The sequence below is a fragment of the Anopheles moucheti genome, chromosome 2 (assembly GCF_943734755.1).
Source record: "Anopheles moucheti chromosome 2, idAnoMoucSN_F20_07, whole genome shotgun sequence".
NCBI classification, from domain to species: domain Eukaryota; kingdom Metazoa; phylum Arthropoda; class Insecta; order Diptera; family Culicidae; genus Anopheles; species Anopheles moucheti.
This window is the reverse complement of record NC_069140.1, coordinates 23728478-23742837: the sequence shown is the minus strand read 5'-3', so window position 1 is coordinate 23742837 and position 14360 is coordinate 23728478. Positions and strand designations below refer to the sequence as shown.

Below are 14360 nucleotides of genomic sequence, written 5' to 3'. Positions count from 1 at the left end.
GGAGATCGGAGGAAAAAAACAAAAACTTACATGGACGTGGATCCAATTCATCCCATGGTAAGACAGAAGGACACCTGTTCGCACATACGCACACACATGCTTCCAGCTGGAAGGGCACACGCTGGGACAAAGGCTAGTCCCCATGGAGAACAGCCAGAGGGACAATGGGAGCTACTTTTAATGCTTGGCTTGTACTTTTATGTTCTCGACTTGCACCGTCAAACAGAAAACCCTCCCTTCAGGAACGGTGCGATTGTCCTGGCAACGGAAGATGCCGATCTTGCTACACGTTGTGTGCCTGGAGCGTAAGCGCACGTCCCGTACGCGGGTGTTTGTGTGACAAAACACCGGATATCTCGTCGCATCCACGCGCGACAGGAACCGGGTACGGGAGGTTTTCACCTTAACACGCTTTATCGCTTCGCGTGCATAAAACAATTACTTGCCTTAAACGCTTTGCACCACAATCATAAACCGAGCACACCCACACACCTCTTTTTCCCCGGTATATGGTGAAGCACCACGTGGGCTGAAATAAAAAAAACACACGGGAAGCGAAAAGCGGATTCCAATCTCCTGTTTGGCGTACGGCCTTTGTCGGTTGCATCGCCGTAATCGCACGATGTTGATAGTCGTCTGCATGGAAACAAACAAAAACCCCGACCTGCCAGCGTAGCACAGGTTGTCATGGGTATGCTCTAGTTCCACCCGGCACCGTGGCCAAGAGCAGCTTTAGTCGTCTGATCGCACGGTTTACCTTTGGTTATGTGAGTGCCCGTGTCCGTGGATGATCGTTGATACGCGGCCCGCTTCTAGCTTGCCCGGGTTCGGTTACTGAACGCTCTGATAGTTTACTCATGTTAAGACCAACAAAGTTGAAAGGGGATGCATTTGCTAGGTGCTCGTATATACGCGTCCAAGTGTGTGGTTGCTTCCGCGAAAAGTAAAGCGACAGATTCGGAAACTGAGATGATCCGATAGAGTGTTCCGGGGTTTCGTTCTTTCCGGGTTAACATACTGTACTAGCTCCGCATCATACCATTTTATAATCAGTAATTTACGGATGATGTATTTTACGCGGAAATGGAGAATGATTTCATATCTACATTGAGGAAAACTTTAAACACAACCGTTAATGGGTTGAAAGCTTTCCTTATAGCTTAACCATAATTGTTTTCCATTTGTTTCTGTTGAATATTTTAAGCATTCTGGTTAAGGAAAGCCAACTTTTTACAGCTAAATGAAAGCTGAATATTTCGTTACAAATCCAATAAAACATTGTAACATAACAGGAAATACCAAATGTACTTAATAATACTTCATCGGAGTTAGTATCAAACGCCCTTATTATATCAGTTGATCAAATACTATAATTTGTAACAATAATATTAAAATGGCCCTTAAGGAAAATGTTTCAACACTGCCATTGGACTGCATAAAGTTATTAGAAGCGCTCCTCTCTTTAAGGTGTGGCCTTGAAACTTCTGATGGCTTCACGTCTTAGGTTTGAACAGCCATATCTTGGCATGGAAAATGAGGAGATATTTGTTGCAAATATAACAAACTTTTCTATTGAACTGATGAAAGCAACAACTTATCATAATCATGAGCCAAATCAAGATTAAGTCATCTAGAAAAGTATATTCGCCTATCGTAAACCTATTCGACGATCTTCATACACACAGGAGCCCTCTGGCGGAACACGCTGTGAAAGTCGTCAATGTTTATCGTCTTAGTGGAGGACGTAAATTAAACATCCATATGTCAATCGTTGCTATTCTGATCCAAGTAGATCTTGGGATCTTCATCAGATCTCTGTCTGCTGCTCAGATGCGGATGGCCTACAGGAACAATTTCGCAATATAAAAAGTAACTTGTCCAAATATTAGAAAATAATATTAGCGTGCCATTGACTATATCTGGAGGATATGAAGCGAATCCCGATATGAAACTTCTTCCCCTCGGCTTCGCGAAGAGTCGTTTGACTGATTTTACAATTTAACAAATTTCCAAACATTAACAAACATACTGAAAGTGATCGGCTTGGAATAAATTTGACTTCTTTAGACATTGTCAATCTTATTAAGCAGATTGGCAGATATCGTAAACAACAGCTTCCAAATCATACCAAGCTTTAGTGCACGTCCCACTATAAACAACATATGCGTTAGCTGACTAACAACGTCAAGCTATTCGAATGATTCCAACAAAGCAGATAACATCATCTCTTCTTCTGCTGTTATAAAGCTGTACTATGCAATACAAAAACATCTCTTTCTCAGAACACTTCTATTTATACGGTGTGCGTCTGTATGCAGAAGAAAAAGATACCTTCACAACTATCTCGTTCCGGTTCACATCACATCGCAGAGCCACCGAAGCCAACCAGCGCATCAATCCCATCGGTATGGTATCGTTTACATTTTATTAAATTTGAATACGAAACAGAGCGCGTGATGCTGTTCGATGCCACTACCCACACGGCCGGTGCTGGTTTGCAGACGACTTTTTTTTCTACCAGCCTTCCACGGCCACGTTTGTGTGGTTTTTTTTTTTGGTTTTGCTACTTGACATTCCGACGACATCGTTCGATCCGTTCGAACGCCGTCGAAACGGAATGAAATCAAAGGTAACACAACCGAAACGGTATCAATCTGATGGAAACGTGTGGAAATATTCTACGCACGATTGCATCGCCGATTTCCGTACGCTACGCATTCATAATTTCGCTCACTGCCAGGGTACCCATCGGGTGGTTGAAAGACCGTACCGTCCTTACGTGAAGTGGAAGCTCCCGTGCAGGCTTCACGCGCAACACTTCGGAATGGAAAAAGTTTCATCACGGCCGATTGATCAGCGGGAATACCATTCCCATTCCAATGGGCCGGCAGGACGTCACGGGTTAGATCATCAATTACGGTGAAATACCTTATCGTAACTTTAATTTTAATTAACAATCTATGCGATAGAATCTTGTTTTCCTTCTCACGTCAACCACAACGCCATCATAGGCTTCATGAACCGGACACTCATTCTTCATCCTGTCAGGTAGCAACAGTGCACCGTTGTTGGCAAGTTAGCTTACCGACACGATTCTTGTTTGGACCAACCGGTGGGATTCTACCACAGTGACCACACATAAATCATACTTTGTTATTGTTTGTTTGTACTGTGCGCTGTGCTTTGTGCGGGAGAGTTGTTGTTCTGGAGAGGAGCATCACTACCGGGTATGGGCTAACGATCGTGTACTTTTATATCGTCTGCTGTGCAAACACAGAACCCACCACTTGTGACTGCTACAGGACCGTCAAATACGGAACGTCCCATCGCAAACACAGGACCGGGAGGGTAGAGAAGAAAAACGAAAACACACAGAGATGCTAGAATAACACTACTTACCGCTATGAGACTGCTGCTGATCGACTCCTGTCCCCGGACGTTCGATTTGAAGTGTTCGATGACCTCCCATTTCGGTTTCTTCGGTGAGCTGTTTTCGTGGATGGTCATGGAATGTGCCGGCGAGGCGGACTCCAGCTCGAGCGTTACGCTCGACGTGGTCTGTTCGGTGGGCTGCTGGCGAAGGGACGAACAGCGGCGTGCAAATTTGTTCTTGCGCAACGATGCAAAGTCCTGCGTGGTGCGCGCGGGTGTGCGTCGGGTGTTTTTGGGGCATTTGTCGAAAGGAAGCAGAAGAAAAAGAACACAAGAAACGAAACAAACAAGGAAACGGTGTGAGTGTGCCGGGTGAGCAAAGAGGATGGGTACGGTTGTGAATGTGTATACGGTGGAGGGGGGGAATGTTGGTGTAAGTGTCTTCCGCCCCTCCCCAGGTGTTACACAAACGACAGAAAACGGAGTACCGACACCGTCGGAGTACCCAGAAGCGGACAAGCTTCGCCGGTGCAATCATAGCGGCGTAACTGAAGCCGTATTCGATGGTGGCGAGCTAAAAGCTTTTGCGATACTTACCAGTTTACCATCATTGCTGCTTTTCTGCTTGATGCGCAGGGAAAACCGCTTGCTCCAGTCACGGTTCTGGTTTTCGGTTGAAAAGGAACGCAGCAGCGGCAGTGGTGACGTCATGTTGATAGCAGGTTTTTCGAAACTTACGTCCACTTAGGGTATTTGATCTAAGAAAGGAAAAAGAAACAAAAAAACATGACGTTAATAATGATCGGAATGAAGTGTTATGAAATTGATGTTACAATTATTAAGTCCATCGTTCGGTGTATAAACGGTTTTAATATAAAAAAATTTGGATCTTGATGGAGGCGCCCAGTCATTGACGAAAAAATTAGCTTTTTCCATCGAATAATGGAAAATAAATGGTAAAAATAAAAGAATTAAACAAAAAGTATAGCTTTTCATTTATATTTAACTATTAATAAACTTTATTTAATAATATAAATCATTAACTTTGCATGCTTTACGAATTATAATATAGATATTTAAAACTAGTGCTATGCGAGCTTAACTATATAATTATTTTATGATATAATGCAATAGTATTAGCAATTCATATATTCCATTTTTTTGCATAATAATGTCTTATTATCTTCAAGTTATTATCAAGTATGAATATAGCGCTTAATTAAAAAAATGAATTAAAATTGGAGTAATTCGAAGATTTCTCAAAATTACGATTTACAAAATGCTTTAAGAGAAACACATTTGATCCATAAGAGTTTCAGCAAATAGATTGTAACTTAGATAACTTTTAATAGAGCTTTAACTCTACTGTTTGCTCATATAGTCTTTTGAATACTTTTCTGGATATTCCTAAAGCCCAAACATTTGAAAAGATTATTCGACTTCATTGAACTTGCTCATCCCCCTTACGTTAGAACAAAACACTCAATATGTCTTAAATTGACTTTCAGTTACAGTATTGATTAATTCTTAATCAAATAAAATTCCATTTGCTAGCGCACACTGAATTTAACTCAAGGAAGATTCTTCTCGCTACATTCTTTCCATTCGAATCGTTTCCAACCATCATGGTACGATCTCATTAACATGATAGAGGTTAATTTGATGTTGCTGCAACGAATAATTACTTGTCTAGACCAAGTATTCCGCGAAGCAATGAGTTGGCACGTTAATCGAAGCAAAATATGTTAATTAATTCAAGGAATACCTTATCTAAATAGAAGAGCGAATGAATATTGAAGTATGAGACCCTTTTCCTGCTGACCATTTTTGCTTCAACACCCTATCCAACAACGTTTCAATATGCCAACAAACATTCTCTTCAGCGTTCGCATTAGATTAGAAGTTATCACAAAGCAACTCGAGGACAGTGAAATGTAAAGACAACATGCCGTGGGCTATTTTCCAAGCAAAACCCAACACCACCTGCAACTATTGGCGCCGCCTGAAAGAGCTGATTTGATTTCATGCCACACCATCGGCTGCCACCTGTTCGACACCAGCACGAAAGCACGCGATCTGTTCGATCCCCTTTATCAATGCCCACGTTCAACTTAGCACTTCATCGAAAACTTCCTCCGGGCACCGCAAAAGCGACTAGTCAAATAAACGTAATTCATCGCACGGTCACAGAAACAATGGCGCAAGCCAAGGAACGATAAGAGCAAGATGGCAAGACGGAATGAAAGCTGTACGACGGACGGCTATGATGGCAAATGAAGTTGTTGATTTTGTCTCTCAGCTGGAATCGAAATTCGTCACGGGAATGCAGGCACATGACAGTAACAATAATAGAGCGGCCCCGTCTAATTGATTTCGGTTCGTTTCATCACCGATCGGAAGCTTCTTTAGCGCGAACTTGTGCGCGCTCGTGGGGCGGATGGAAACTGCATCCGGGGGCGTAAGCAAAACGGGAAGCTTGAGTAAATATTTATTCCCGGCAGCTTAGCTCACAGCTGATCCTCGGTTATGCGGGCGAATTTACTGCATCAGTTCATTATTTTAGCTGCTCCAAAGTTTGATTGTTTGCTGGTTCGGAGTAATGCGTTGCGCTGTTTTCTTATGCTACTCGGTTCAATTACTATTACGCTTTGTTAATGAAAATAGAAAGGATAAACTTGCGCTAAAAAGCAATCAAGAAACAACGTTGTACATGATTTTGTAAATGTTTATACTAATAGACTATGTTTGAAAATTTAATATAATTGAGCCTTAAATGGTCAATGCTAGTAATTACTACACCAAACAAACAAAACAATTTCCCACTATATTTTTCAACAAACTAAGAACAGGCTTTTCCAGGTTTCTATCTTCAACAATAGTGCTAATTAGATAATTTAATGAAATGCCGATTACTCGTACAGATCGGAACACAAAAGTTGTCCGATAACTCGGATAGCCACAACCAATAGGCACGTCTTCATTTTGTGTTAATTTGTAGGTGTATAATGCGGGATAAGTAAACCTTTTTTTCAGATGTATAAATTATGTTTTATTTGCTTTTTATTGTGGCATACGAAACACTGTAGTTTTCTTTAGAATTTAAGCATATTTTACGAAATGCTATTAACGTTCAAATACTTTCAATTTCCTTTGAAACTTTCGTTGTCGAGAATAAGCAAATGCCTGAATAAATGGCACCCGTTTAATTGGCGTTTCATTGTACACTTCTGCTGTACACTGTTTAAAAAGTTATTCTACATCCTACATAATAAACGAATTATCACAAAATGAAGATGTGCCTATCGTCCGTGTTATCCAGTAATCCGGCGACTGTCAAGTCCCGCTGTGTAAAGGCACGGTTTTATTTAACCGTATCGCTTGCAGCGCTCACTAAAAGCAACCAACAACCAACATCCATGTGAAACAATTTGTTGATTAATTTAATATTACCCACCGTGTCAAGCGGAAAAATGCGACAGAGATTCCTGAAGTTAAAAAAGTACCTCATTTTATATCTTATTTCCGGTAACCACGATGTGTTTCTGTGAACCAGCACGGAACAATGTCTGTGTGGTTTTCCCGTATCGGAATTAAATGAGCCAACTGTGATGAGGTGGCTTTGTTAAAACAAAACAAAACAAAAAAAAACCTTGGCAAACTTTCCTCTTATCTCATTTCGCAATGGCAATGTCGTGGGTGAATCCAATGTCCCAGCCGGCGAGAGTGGTAGTAACCGGTGGAATTTGTTTATCAACTCGGGGCGCTTTTGTTTGACTTACGGGTTCGGAAACGTGGACGGCGAACCTGATTTCCTACCCGTGAATCACAAAACCACCAGTTTGTGGCCGCTTTGTGGTCGCGTAAATATTAGCTTGCGATCTAGACGATGGCGCCCTGTTTGTGGCGAGAGCTTTTGCCTCCATGGCAGCTACCTGCTGCCCCTATTAAAGGGAACTGGCCGGAGAATCGAAACCGAACGTAATAAAACAAAAAATGACGGAGAAGCAAATACGCTGCTTCAGCTCGCTCGGCCTGTGATGAGGATATTTGTGTGGCTTGTTTGGTTCGATTGCCATTCGTGCTGGGTGTTCGTTTTGTGTTGAACTGTAAATAGAAAAAAAAACTGCATACACACACGCTGACTTTGACAGTCAATCAGCAATAAACTGTGTCTGATGAGTTTTCCCCACCCACCCACCCACCACCCTTTCGACCGATTGATCATCTTCCGTCACTCTTACAGCTGCTTACACTTTCTGCTCGTCCTTCCGTCCTTCGCACCGTTCCCACAGCCGCACGCACATACGAATACGGGAAAATCTTGTAAACCAATCGTCTGCAGGATGGGATTTTCGATTATCTTGCAGTAGAAAGTGGCGCCGGAAGAAAGAAAGCAAAAGATTGTTATCATACTTCGCAGTAGCGAGTAGCGAAAAAAGTTCTCTGTGCGTGAAACGTTAAACAGCTCGGAAAAGACTTGTACTCGAGGCCTGCTCGAGCCGCTTTATCCGATAGCTTTTATGCATTCACTTTCGGAAAAGCCATCAGAGCGCTAATGTCGGAAGATTTCTCCCGTTGAAGTGTTTGCCACACCATGCCACCCGGCCAGGAGGATACCGCCGTTCAAGTGTTGTGAGTTGTAATCTGACAGCCGAACACATCACCCATCACAACACTGTACGGTGGTTTAGCCTGATTGATGCGCGAAGTCGAAGGATCTTTAAAATGGTAACGAAAAAAAACACTACACTTGGTACGCCGTAAAACATCAACCAGTATCGTAGGATTACGCTGAATAAAATATGATGCTTGGGTTTAATTTTTCAAAAATGTTGTTGCCCTCCGAAAAATAGAACGTACTTGAACCGGACCCATGTTTCGAGGCGTAGCTTTGGTTCGCAGAACTGACTGTGTTTAAATACAATTAACGAGCATCAAAAAGAGACAGGTCCGGTTCTCTGCAGGATGTGGATTTTTAACAAAAAGAAAAAAAAAGAACCGAGAAAAAAAAAGTTAAACCGTATTTCTATAAAGAAATTTACAATTCTAGCATGAATTCCAAAAATATTGCCACGTGTTTGTGTGTGTCAATGTGTTTTCGCCGCATGAACAGGAGGAAGCAAGTTAATCACATCTGAACTTATTTGAAAGCTACCTAAAGGTAGGTAAAGTGTCAAGAAATACTCTTAGAAAAAAAAATGTTTTTTAGTAAATTGAGCAGTAGGTATTTACATTTATATTTTATGATAATTTCTACCCCTTTCGTAGACAATGGTATAAGAAGGATGAGATAAATCTTTCATTAGAAGTGAGAAATTACGTTAAAAGGCGATTCAAAATCAATGGATAGGTAAGAAAAGGCAACCCGGTGGTATGATGGTAGCAGCACCGGATTTAATACGAACGAACCGGACTAAAATCCCATTAGGACCAATCCTCCGTAGCAAGGCTTGACTATCCGGTTACGTTGTAAAATAAGTCTAGTAAGCTAGGCATGATCTAGTAGGTCGATACACCAAAAAGATAGAGACGGAAGAGAGCGAGAAAGAGAGAGAGGATATGTAAGAAAAATCAATAGTCCCTGCATCCTTATTATAATATTAATCCATTGTATTTCGAGCTACTGTACAGTAATGACAGTAATGTCCCTATCGTCCTTGCGAAATAGCGTGTGCTTTAAGTTGATAATGAAGCTACCTGATCACTATTAATGATATTGATTCGCACCACGCACTTTTAGTCATGTTAGTTCCTCTATCGATCTATCGATACGGTCTGACCGTTCTTTATGAATAAAAAAAACCTCTAGGTCTTAATATCTGTGAACAAGATATTGAATATCGAATATCAATCCTTTTTATAGAATGACTCTATGTGCTAGGGTGTTCTACTCAATCTTGTAGTTTGGATTAGTTGTGTATCCATGGAACAACATAATGAAAACAGTTGTAAAACGCACGTCCAGGTATGCTACAAGGAAGCAGTTTGTCTCCCATTATGCTTAGTTGTTAATTATGTTGGAAACATTGGAAAACATCATACGTTAAAGTCAAAGTATTAGTTTTTATCCAATGATTAAAGGGAGAACTTGCAACCCCTGCTAAATAACACATTTTACGAACAAAACTAACATAGTTATAGGGGTGTTGATTTATCGTCTGTCGTCTGATTTATCGTTATTTAGCGCATAAAGAGACATTTTCAAAGAGTCTCGTTCTGAGGAGTCCTTTAGATAAACTGATAATTTATGTTAATAATACTAACAGTTCATAACATTTATCACGTTTTTCCCCAAAGCGTCCTGTAAAGATTCTGTTTGATGTTTCCAAAGAACATCCTAACAAGATGTAGATTTTTATTAGCAAAAAAAAACAACTCAACCACGCTGCCCAACCAGCCCAAAACTGTGCGCTCTAATTAAAATCAAACAGAACATGACGGTCATTAGGATGGGTTTGAAAGAGAAGTTCATCGCGAAATGAAAACCCCTAAATTTGCCCCGATTGCCGACCAGTTTTTGCAAAGTCCTTTCCCTCAACAAACAATAGAGCATTAGCAGACGGGTTTCGTTACGATCGTCGCGTAACGTTACGGGCAATGGGGGAGAGAAATAAAAATTACACGACACGAATTGTATTTATTGTACTAATGAGCGGCAGGCAGGCAGGCAAAATTAAAGAAAAAAAGCTTTCCCAACACACCGCACATGGACAGTTGAAAAATCAATCACCATTTGTCAACCAGCTCACAACCGAAAACCGAACGGTCACAACCGAAAACCGAACCGGAATGGAGAGACGAAATGGGTGAAAATTAATACAGCACACAAAATTAAAATAAAACCCAATAGACTGCATCAGAAATGTGTATTGATTGATGATTGTTTTTATACGAACGTTTTACAAGCTGTCCGTATTTTTTGTACCCCAGTTCCTTTCCCTTGTGCGTACGGACATTTTGTTTTACGTTTTTTGTACTGTCGCTTCCGCTCATTTTGTCGTGGGCCCAAAAATTGATGGATGCTTTCCGATGGCCATCGACGAAAAATAATTTGATTTCCGTTTGCTCCGTTTTGCGTCAAACCAAGTCCCTTTCCGGGCAGGCAGGTAGCTTGTGCGCCACCGACACACCGGCTGATGAAATTAAGCGTAAATTGAAGCATGAAATGGTAACATGTGCCTACGCGTTTTCCGGGTTTGGGTGGTGAAAATCAACCGAATGGAAATGGACACATTTCGCCGAACGGATGCGCGCAATGCGTGATCCCCTTCCATGTTCAATGGATCATTATTATTCCCACCGGGCATCCCATATCAATTGCGATCCAGCAGCTCAATTAACGAAACTTAGTCCTAATGATAAAGGCTTGCCGAAGGTTACAAAAGGTAGGCTTAAAACGGACGGATCTTATCATGTGCGGGCGCACTACTGGTTCTCTGCTGGGAATATCGCATCAATCTTGCGATCGGGTTGAAATGAGCCGTAAGAGCGTCGGTCACGTGTGTTTGATACTGACGGGCTCGTAGAGCGGATTATCACCAGAGACGGATTGATTGCCGAAGGCTTCATTTATCTTCACATGATTAATGAGCACGAAGCGAGCTGCTCGTGTTCATTAATATACTGTTTCTCAAATTTGTGGTGCGGTTGGGCATATTATTAGCAGCAGACATCCGACGCTGCTCAGCTTTTTGCAACATGTTCCGATGACAGGGCAAGAGGAAATCAATTAAAGTATTTTATTGCCGTTTTTGATGCTTTACGGTACAGAGCTTATATTAATGGACTCGGTAATTTGTCAACACGGATGCGCCCATTTATCCTTTTTTCGTTAGATGTATTCCACAGAGTTAAAGAAAATTGTTTTTTGATGATTTTTATTTTGAAAAACATAGAAATTGGATGATTGTTTTGCAAGGTTTAAGAGCTACAGTGCGTAACATACATTTCAGACTATACATGTACTGACTGTATTCGGAATTGAGGGCAAAATTTGAAGAAATTGACTGAAGTTTTCCAAAATTTTATGATTAAAAAACTCGTATTTTCAAATGATTCGCACAATTTTAATCACACTTGAAAGCTAAAACTTCTTAAGTATTTAGCAAGCAAACTGTCATTCTTGTATTGACTGTCATAAAAAAGTAATGAAAATTATAAAACACTGTGTTTACTTATCTGGAGGTTTACATGAAATTCATATGTTATGTCGGCTTTATATAACTGCCACTGTATGTTCAACCTACATATAAATTATTTGGCAAATTGGGTGAGTCGCAATATGCACGATACTGTGTTCTCCGTGTTTTAAAATTGCTAATACAGTCGACCGATGCTTGCCCACGCTCCATCAAATGCCACAGGCAATATCTGCTCACATATTCCTTTGGATGCCTTCCACACGGTCATCACCATCACCGCCGGTTCTTTCTTACATGCTTCTTTTTTCTTTCCAAATTTATTGGAATTTGGTTCATTTTCAGTCAATTTCCAACGCTCCTACCCTGCCCTGTGTTGCAGATTTTTTTTTTTGTGGTCCGGACTTTTACCAACGTTGCCACCGGGAGTAGCTGCGGTTCACCGGGTAAAGTCAATTTATTATCTCTCTTCAGATTAAATCATTGCTGGAAGATGAAACGCTGCAATAGCAGCAGTCAAACAGCTGCTGAACGGTACGCTACGTTCCCATGACCGTTACCGCGATGGTAACTTCTTCCGGTCCTGCCCACCCTGTGTACGCTTTTATCGGTACTGATCTCCTGTACTGATTCGCATGGCGTTGAAATGTGGTTGGCAGAAACAAAATGGACAATCCACCAGGTTCATCCTTTTCCTCAGGCCACAGGAACAATGCATAACAAAAGATTCGCAAAGCGTACCTCATGAATAAAACATGTGTCGGAATGCAAAGACTCAACAAAGCCAAAAACAGGCCACACATACAAAAACGAACACACTGGCACCGGGAGCGGTGTACATGGTGTTCATGTGCATTTTCTACTCTGTGTATAACCTTTTGCAACGACCGGAAGGTATCGCCGGTACTGTTTCGGACATTGCTACCGGGCGTTTGCTGCTTAACCTTTCATGTTTCCGGTATTCCATCGGTGTTCGCTTGGCGTATTGTCATATCGAACGACACACTGGCAAAAGTGCTCATACAACAAGGAAACTCTTTTTTTGTTAGTTCCGTCGATCCGGTACAAAAAGTAAGATTGAAAGAGATTAAAAATACAAAGCACCATAAAGTCGTCCTAATGGTAAGGTGGACAAAAAAATAACATACTTTGGATAATATTGATCAGCTTTGTTCGTCACCACTTCCTATGGATGGAATATGTAATGTGTTAAAACACAAGAAAAAAAAAATCTCATTCGTGAGAATTGATATTAACGTTTTAAACATTAAAATCCCAATCAACATTAAAATGACTTTTTGTTGCAGCCTAGGCAAAGTCAACGTCAAATAGTTTGTTTATAAGTGTTTTAACTTTTGGGGGCTTGAATGTGTGTAGTTATTTATTAACATTTTCATACGAATTTGAAAAATTCTTCAGCCTAATAAAAAATAAGATCAGTTTTCAGTCCGCAGTCAGCATAGCCCTAGTAAACGGTAGAAATTAGTAATGATATAAAAAATAGTTTAAACTCTGATACCTTAACATCTTTCATATGAGTCAATCATTCTGCCAGTAAATCCGGCGGATTACTTTATACTATATATACTTTATTATCATGATGTTTATCGCACGATTGTGCTCAGATGACGTCGATCAATCTATGCTTTAGTTGGAGAGAGAATGAACGATCTTAGATTGAACTAATTTATTACCAAAATCATTTAAAGTGAGCATTGATTTTAGTACACCAGTTCACCAAACGCCAATTACTTTGCTCAGCTGCCATATTTGTTTTATTTGCCTAAAAATTCTAACGAATTTAGGACACCCTCAAGAATCATCATGCCATTCTCAGCTAACCAAACAGAGCATCAGCATTACCCCTGGGGATGTTTGATCTAACAAAGAATCACAAATAATACCATGCCTGCCCACCCGAGACAGGATGATCCCGGTGAACACGGCTATCGGACAGATATTCGAACGGATGCAGAACAGATTTCCATTTATTCAAATATACATCCCTACCTGGAATTTTGGAAGGAAGGTGAATAAATTCCTTCGAGATGTGGAAAGATTAAACCCGAAGCGAATGTTTGTGAAAGCTCAAATGGTCAAATAAAACTGTTTTCTCATGCATATGTTCTTTTGATAGTGTTTGAATCAAAAAACAGATGTTGATCATACATCATCAATAGATATCAGTGTTAGTGGTGTCATTGTGATGTTGATTATCGCCATTCACATTCATATGTAATGTTCGCTTACCATCACCATCACTGCGAACGAATGTGTTGGTAACCCATACAATCGATGCTCGATATGTTTCTTTTGTGGCGCTTCGTGTCTCGGCTAACGAACGAGGGGCAAAACTTTCCAATTAGGTTCGACATGCTCGCAGTGTTTTTTCGAACCTCGACCTAGTTTGGCAATATTGGCAACAAATTAGGTACCGATGATATTCTAAGCGAACTTCCGGCATGTGCCAAGTGGCCGTCAATCAGTTTTACCTCCGTTAAAGATGCCATGCACCATGCGGTCTTACCACCTCATTTTCACTCACTAAAGCGAATACTTTGGTAGCATACGCAGGCCAGAGCGAGGCAACGTCTAGCGAGTTTTCGCGTTCCGGAATTTTCCGTTATGGCTAAAGTTTACCACCTTAACTTTTTGTTCTTCTTGGGAGCAATCGATTCAGGTTCTTCGCGGAAAACTTTAGAATGGAATTTCGAAAATCGATGCATGATGAACAGCCGGAGCGTCGTCTGTGTGATGCCTTCATATGTTTTCCCTATCTTTTCCCGCAGCAATCGATGGCCTCGTTCGGTAGTGAGCGCTGAAATTGCGCTGGCCCTTCTTCTCAGCTTA

The 14360-nt window shown here is 41.0% G+C and overlaps 1 protein-coding gene across 1 annotated transcript in view; it reads right to left on the bottom strand.

Annotated features, from left to right (window-relative positions):
* The window catches only part of LOC128296863 (adenylate cyclase type 6), an 80661-nt gene that overhangs the window by 38814 nt on the left and 27487 nt on the right, over nt 1–14360 (bottom strand). Inside the window, exons 2-3 of the mRNA XM_053032371.1 lie at nt 3970–4130; nt 3400–3630 (exon numbers count right to left, since the gene is read on the bottom strand). Of these exons, the coding sequence (XP_052888331.1) occupies nt 3400–3630; nt 3970–4083 (345 nt within the window). The 5' untranslated portion in view covers nt 4084–4130. The remainder of the gene's footprint in view (nt 1–3399; nt 3631–3969; nt 4131–14360) is intronic.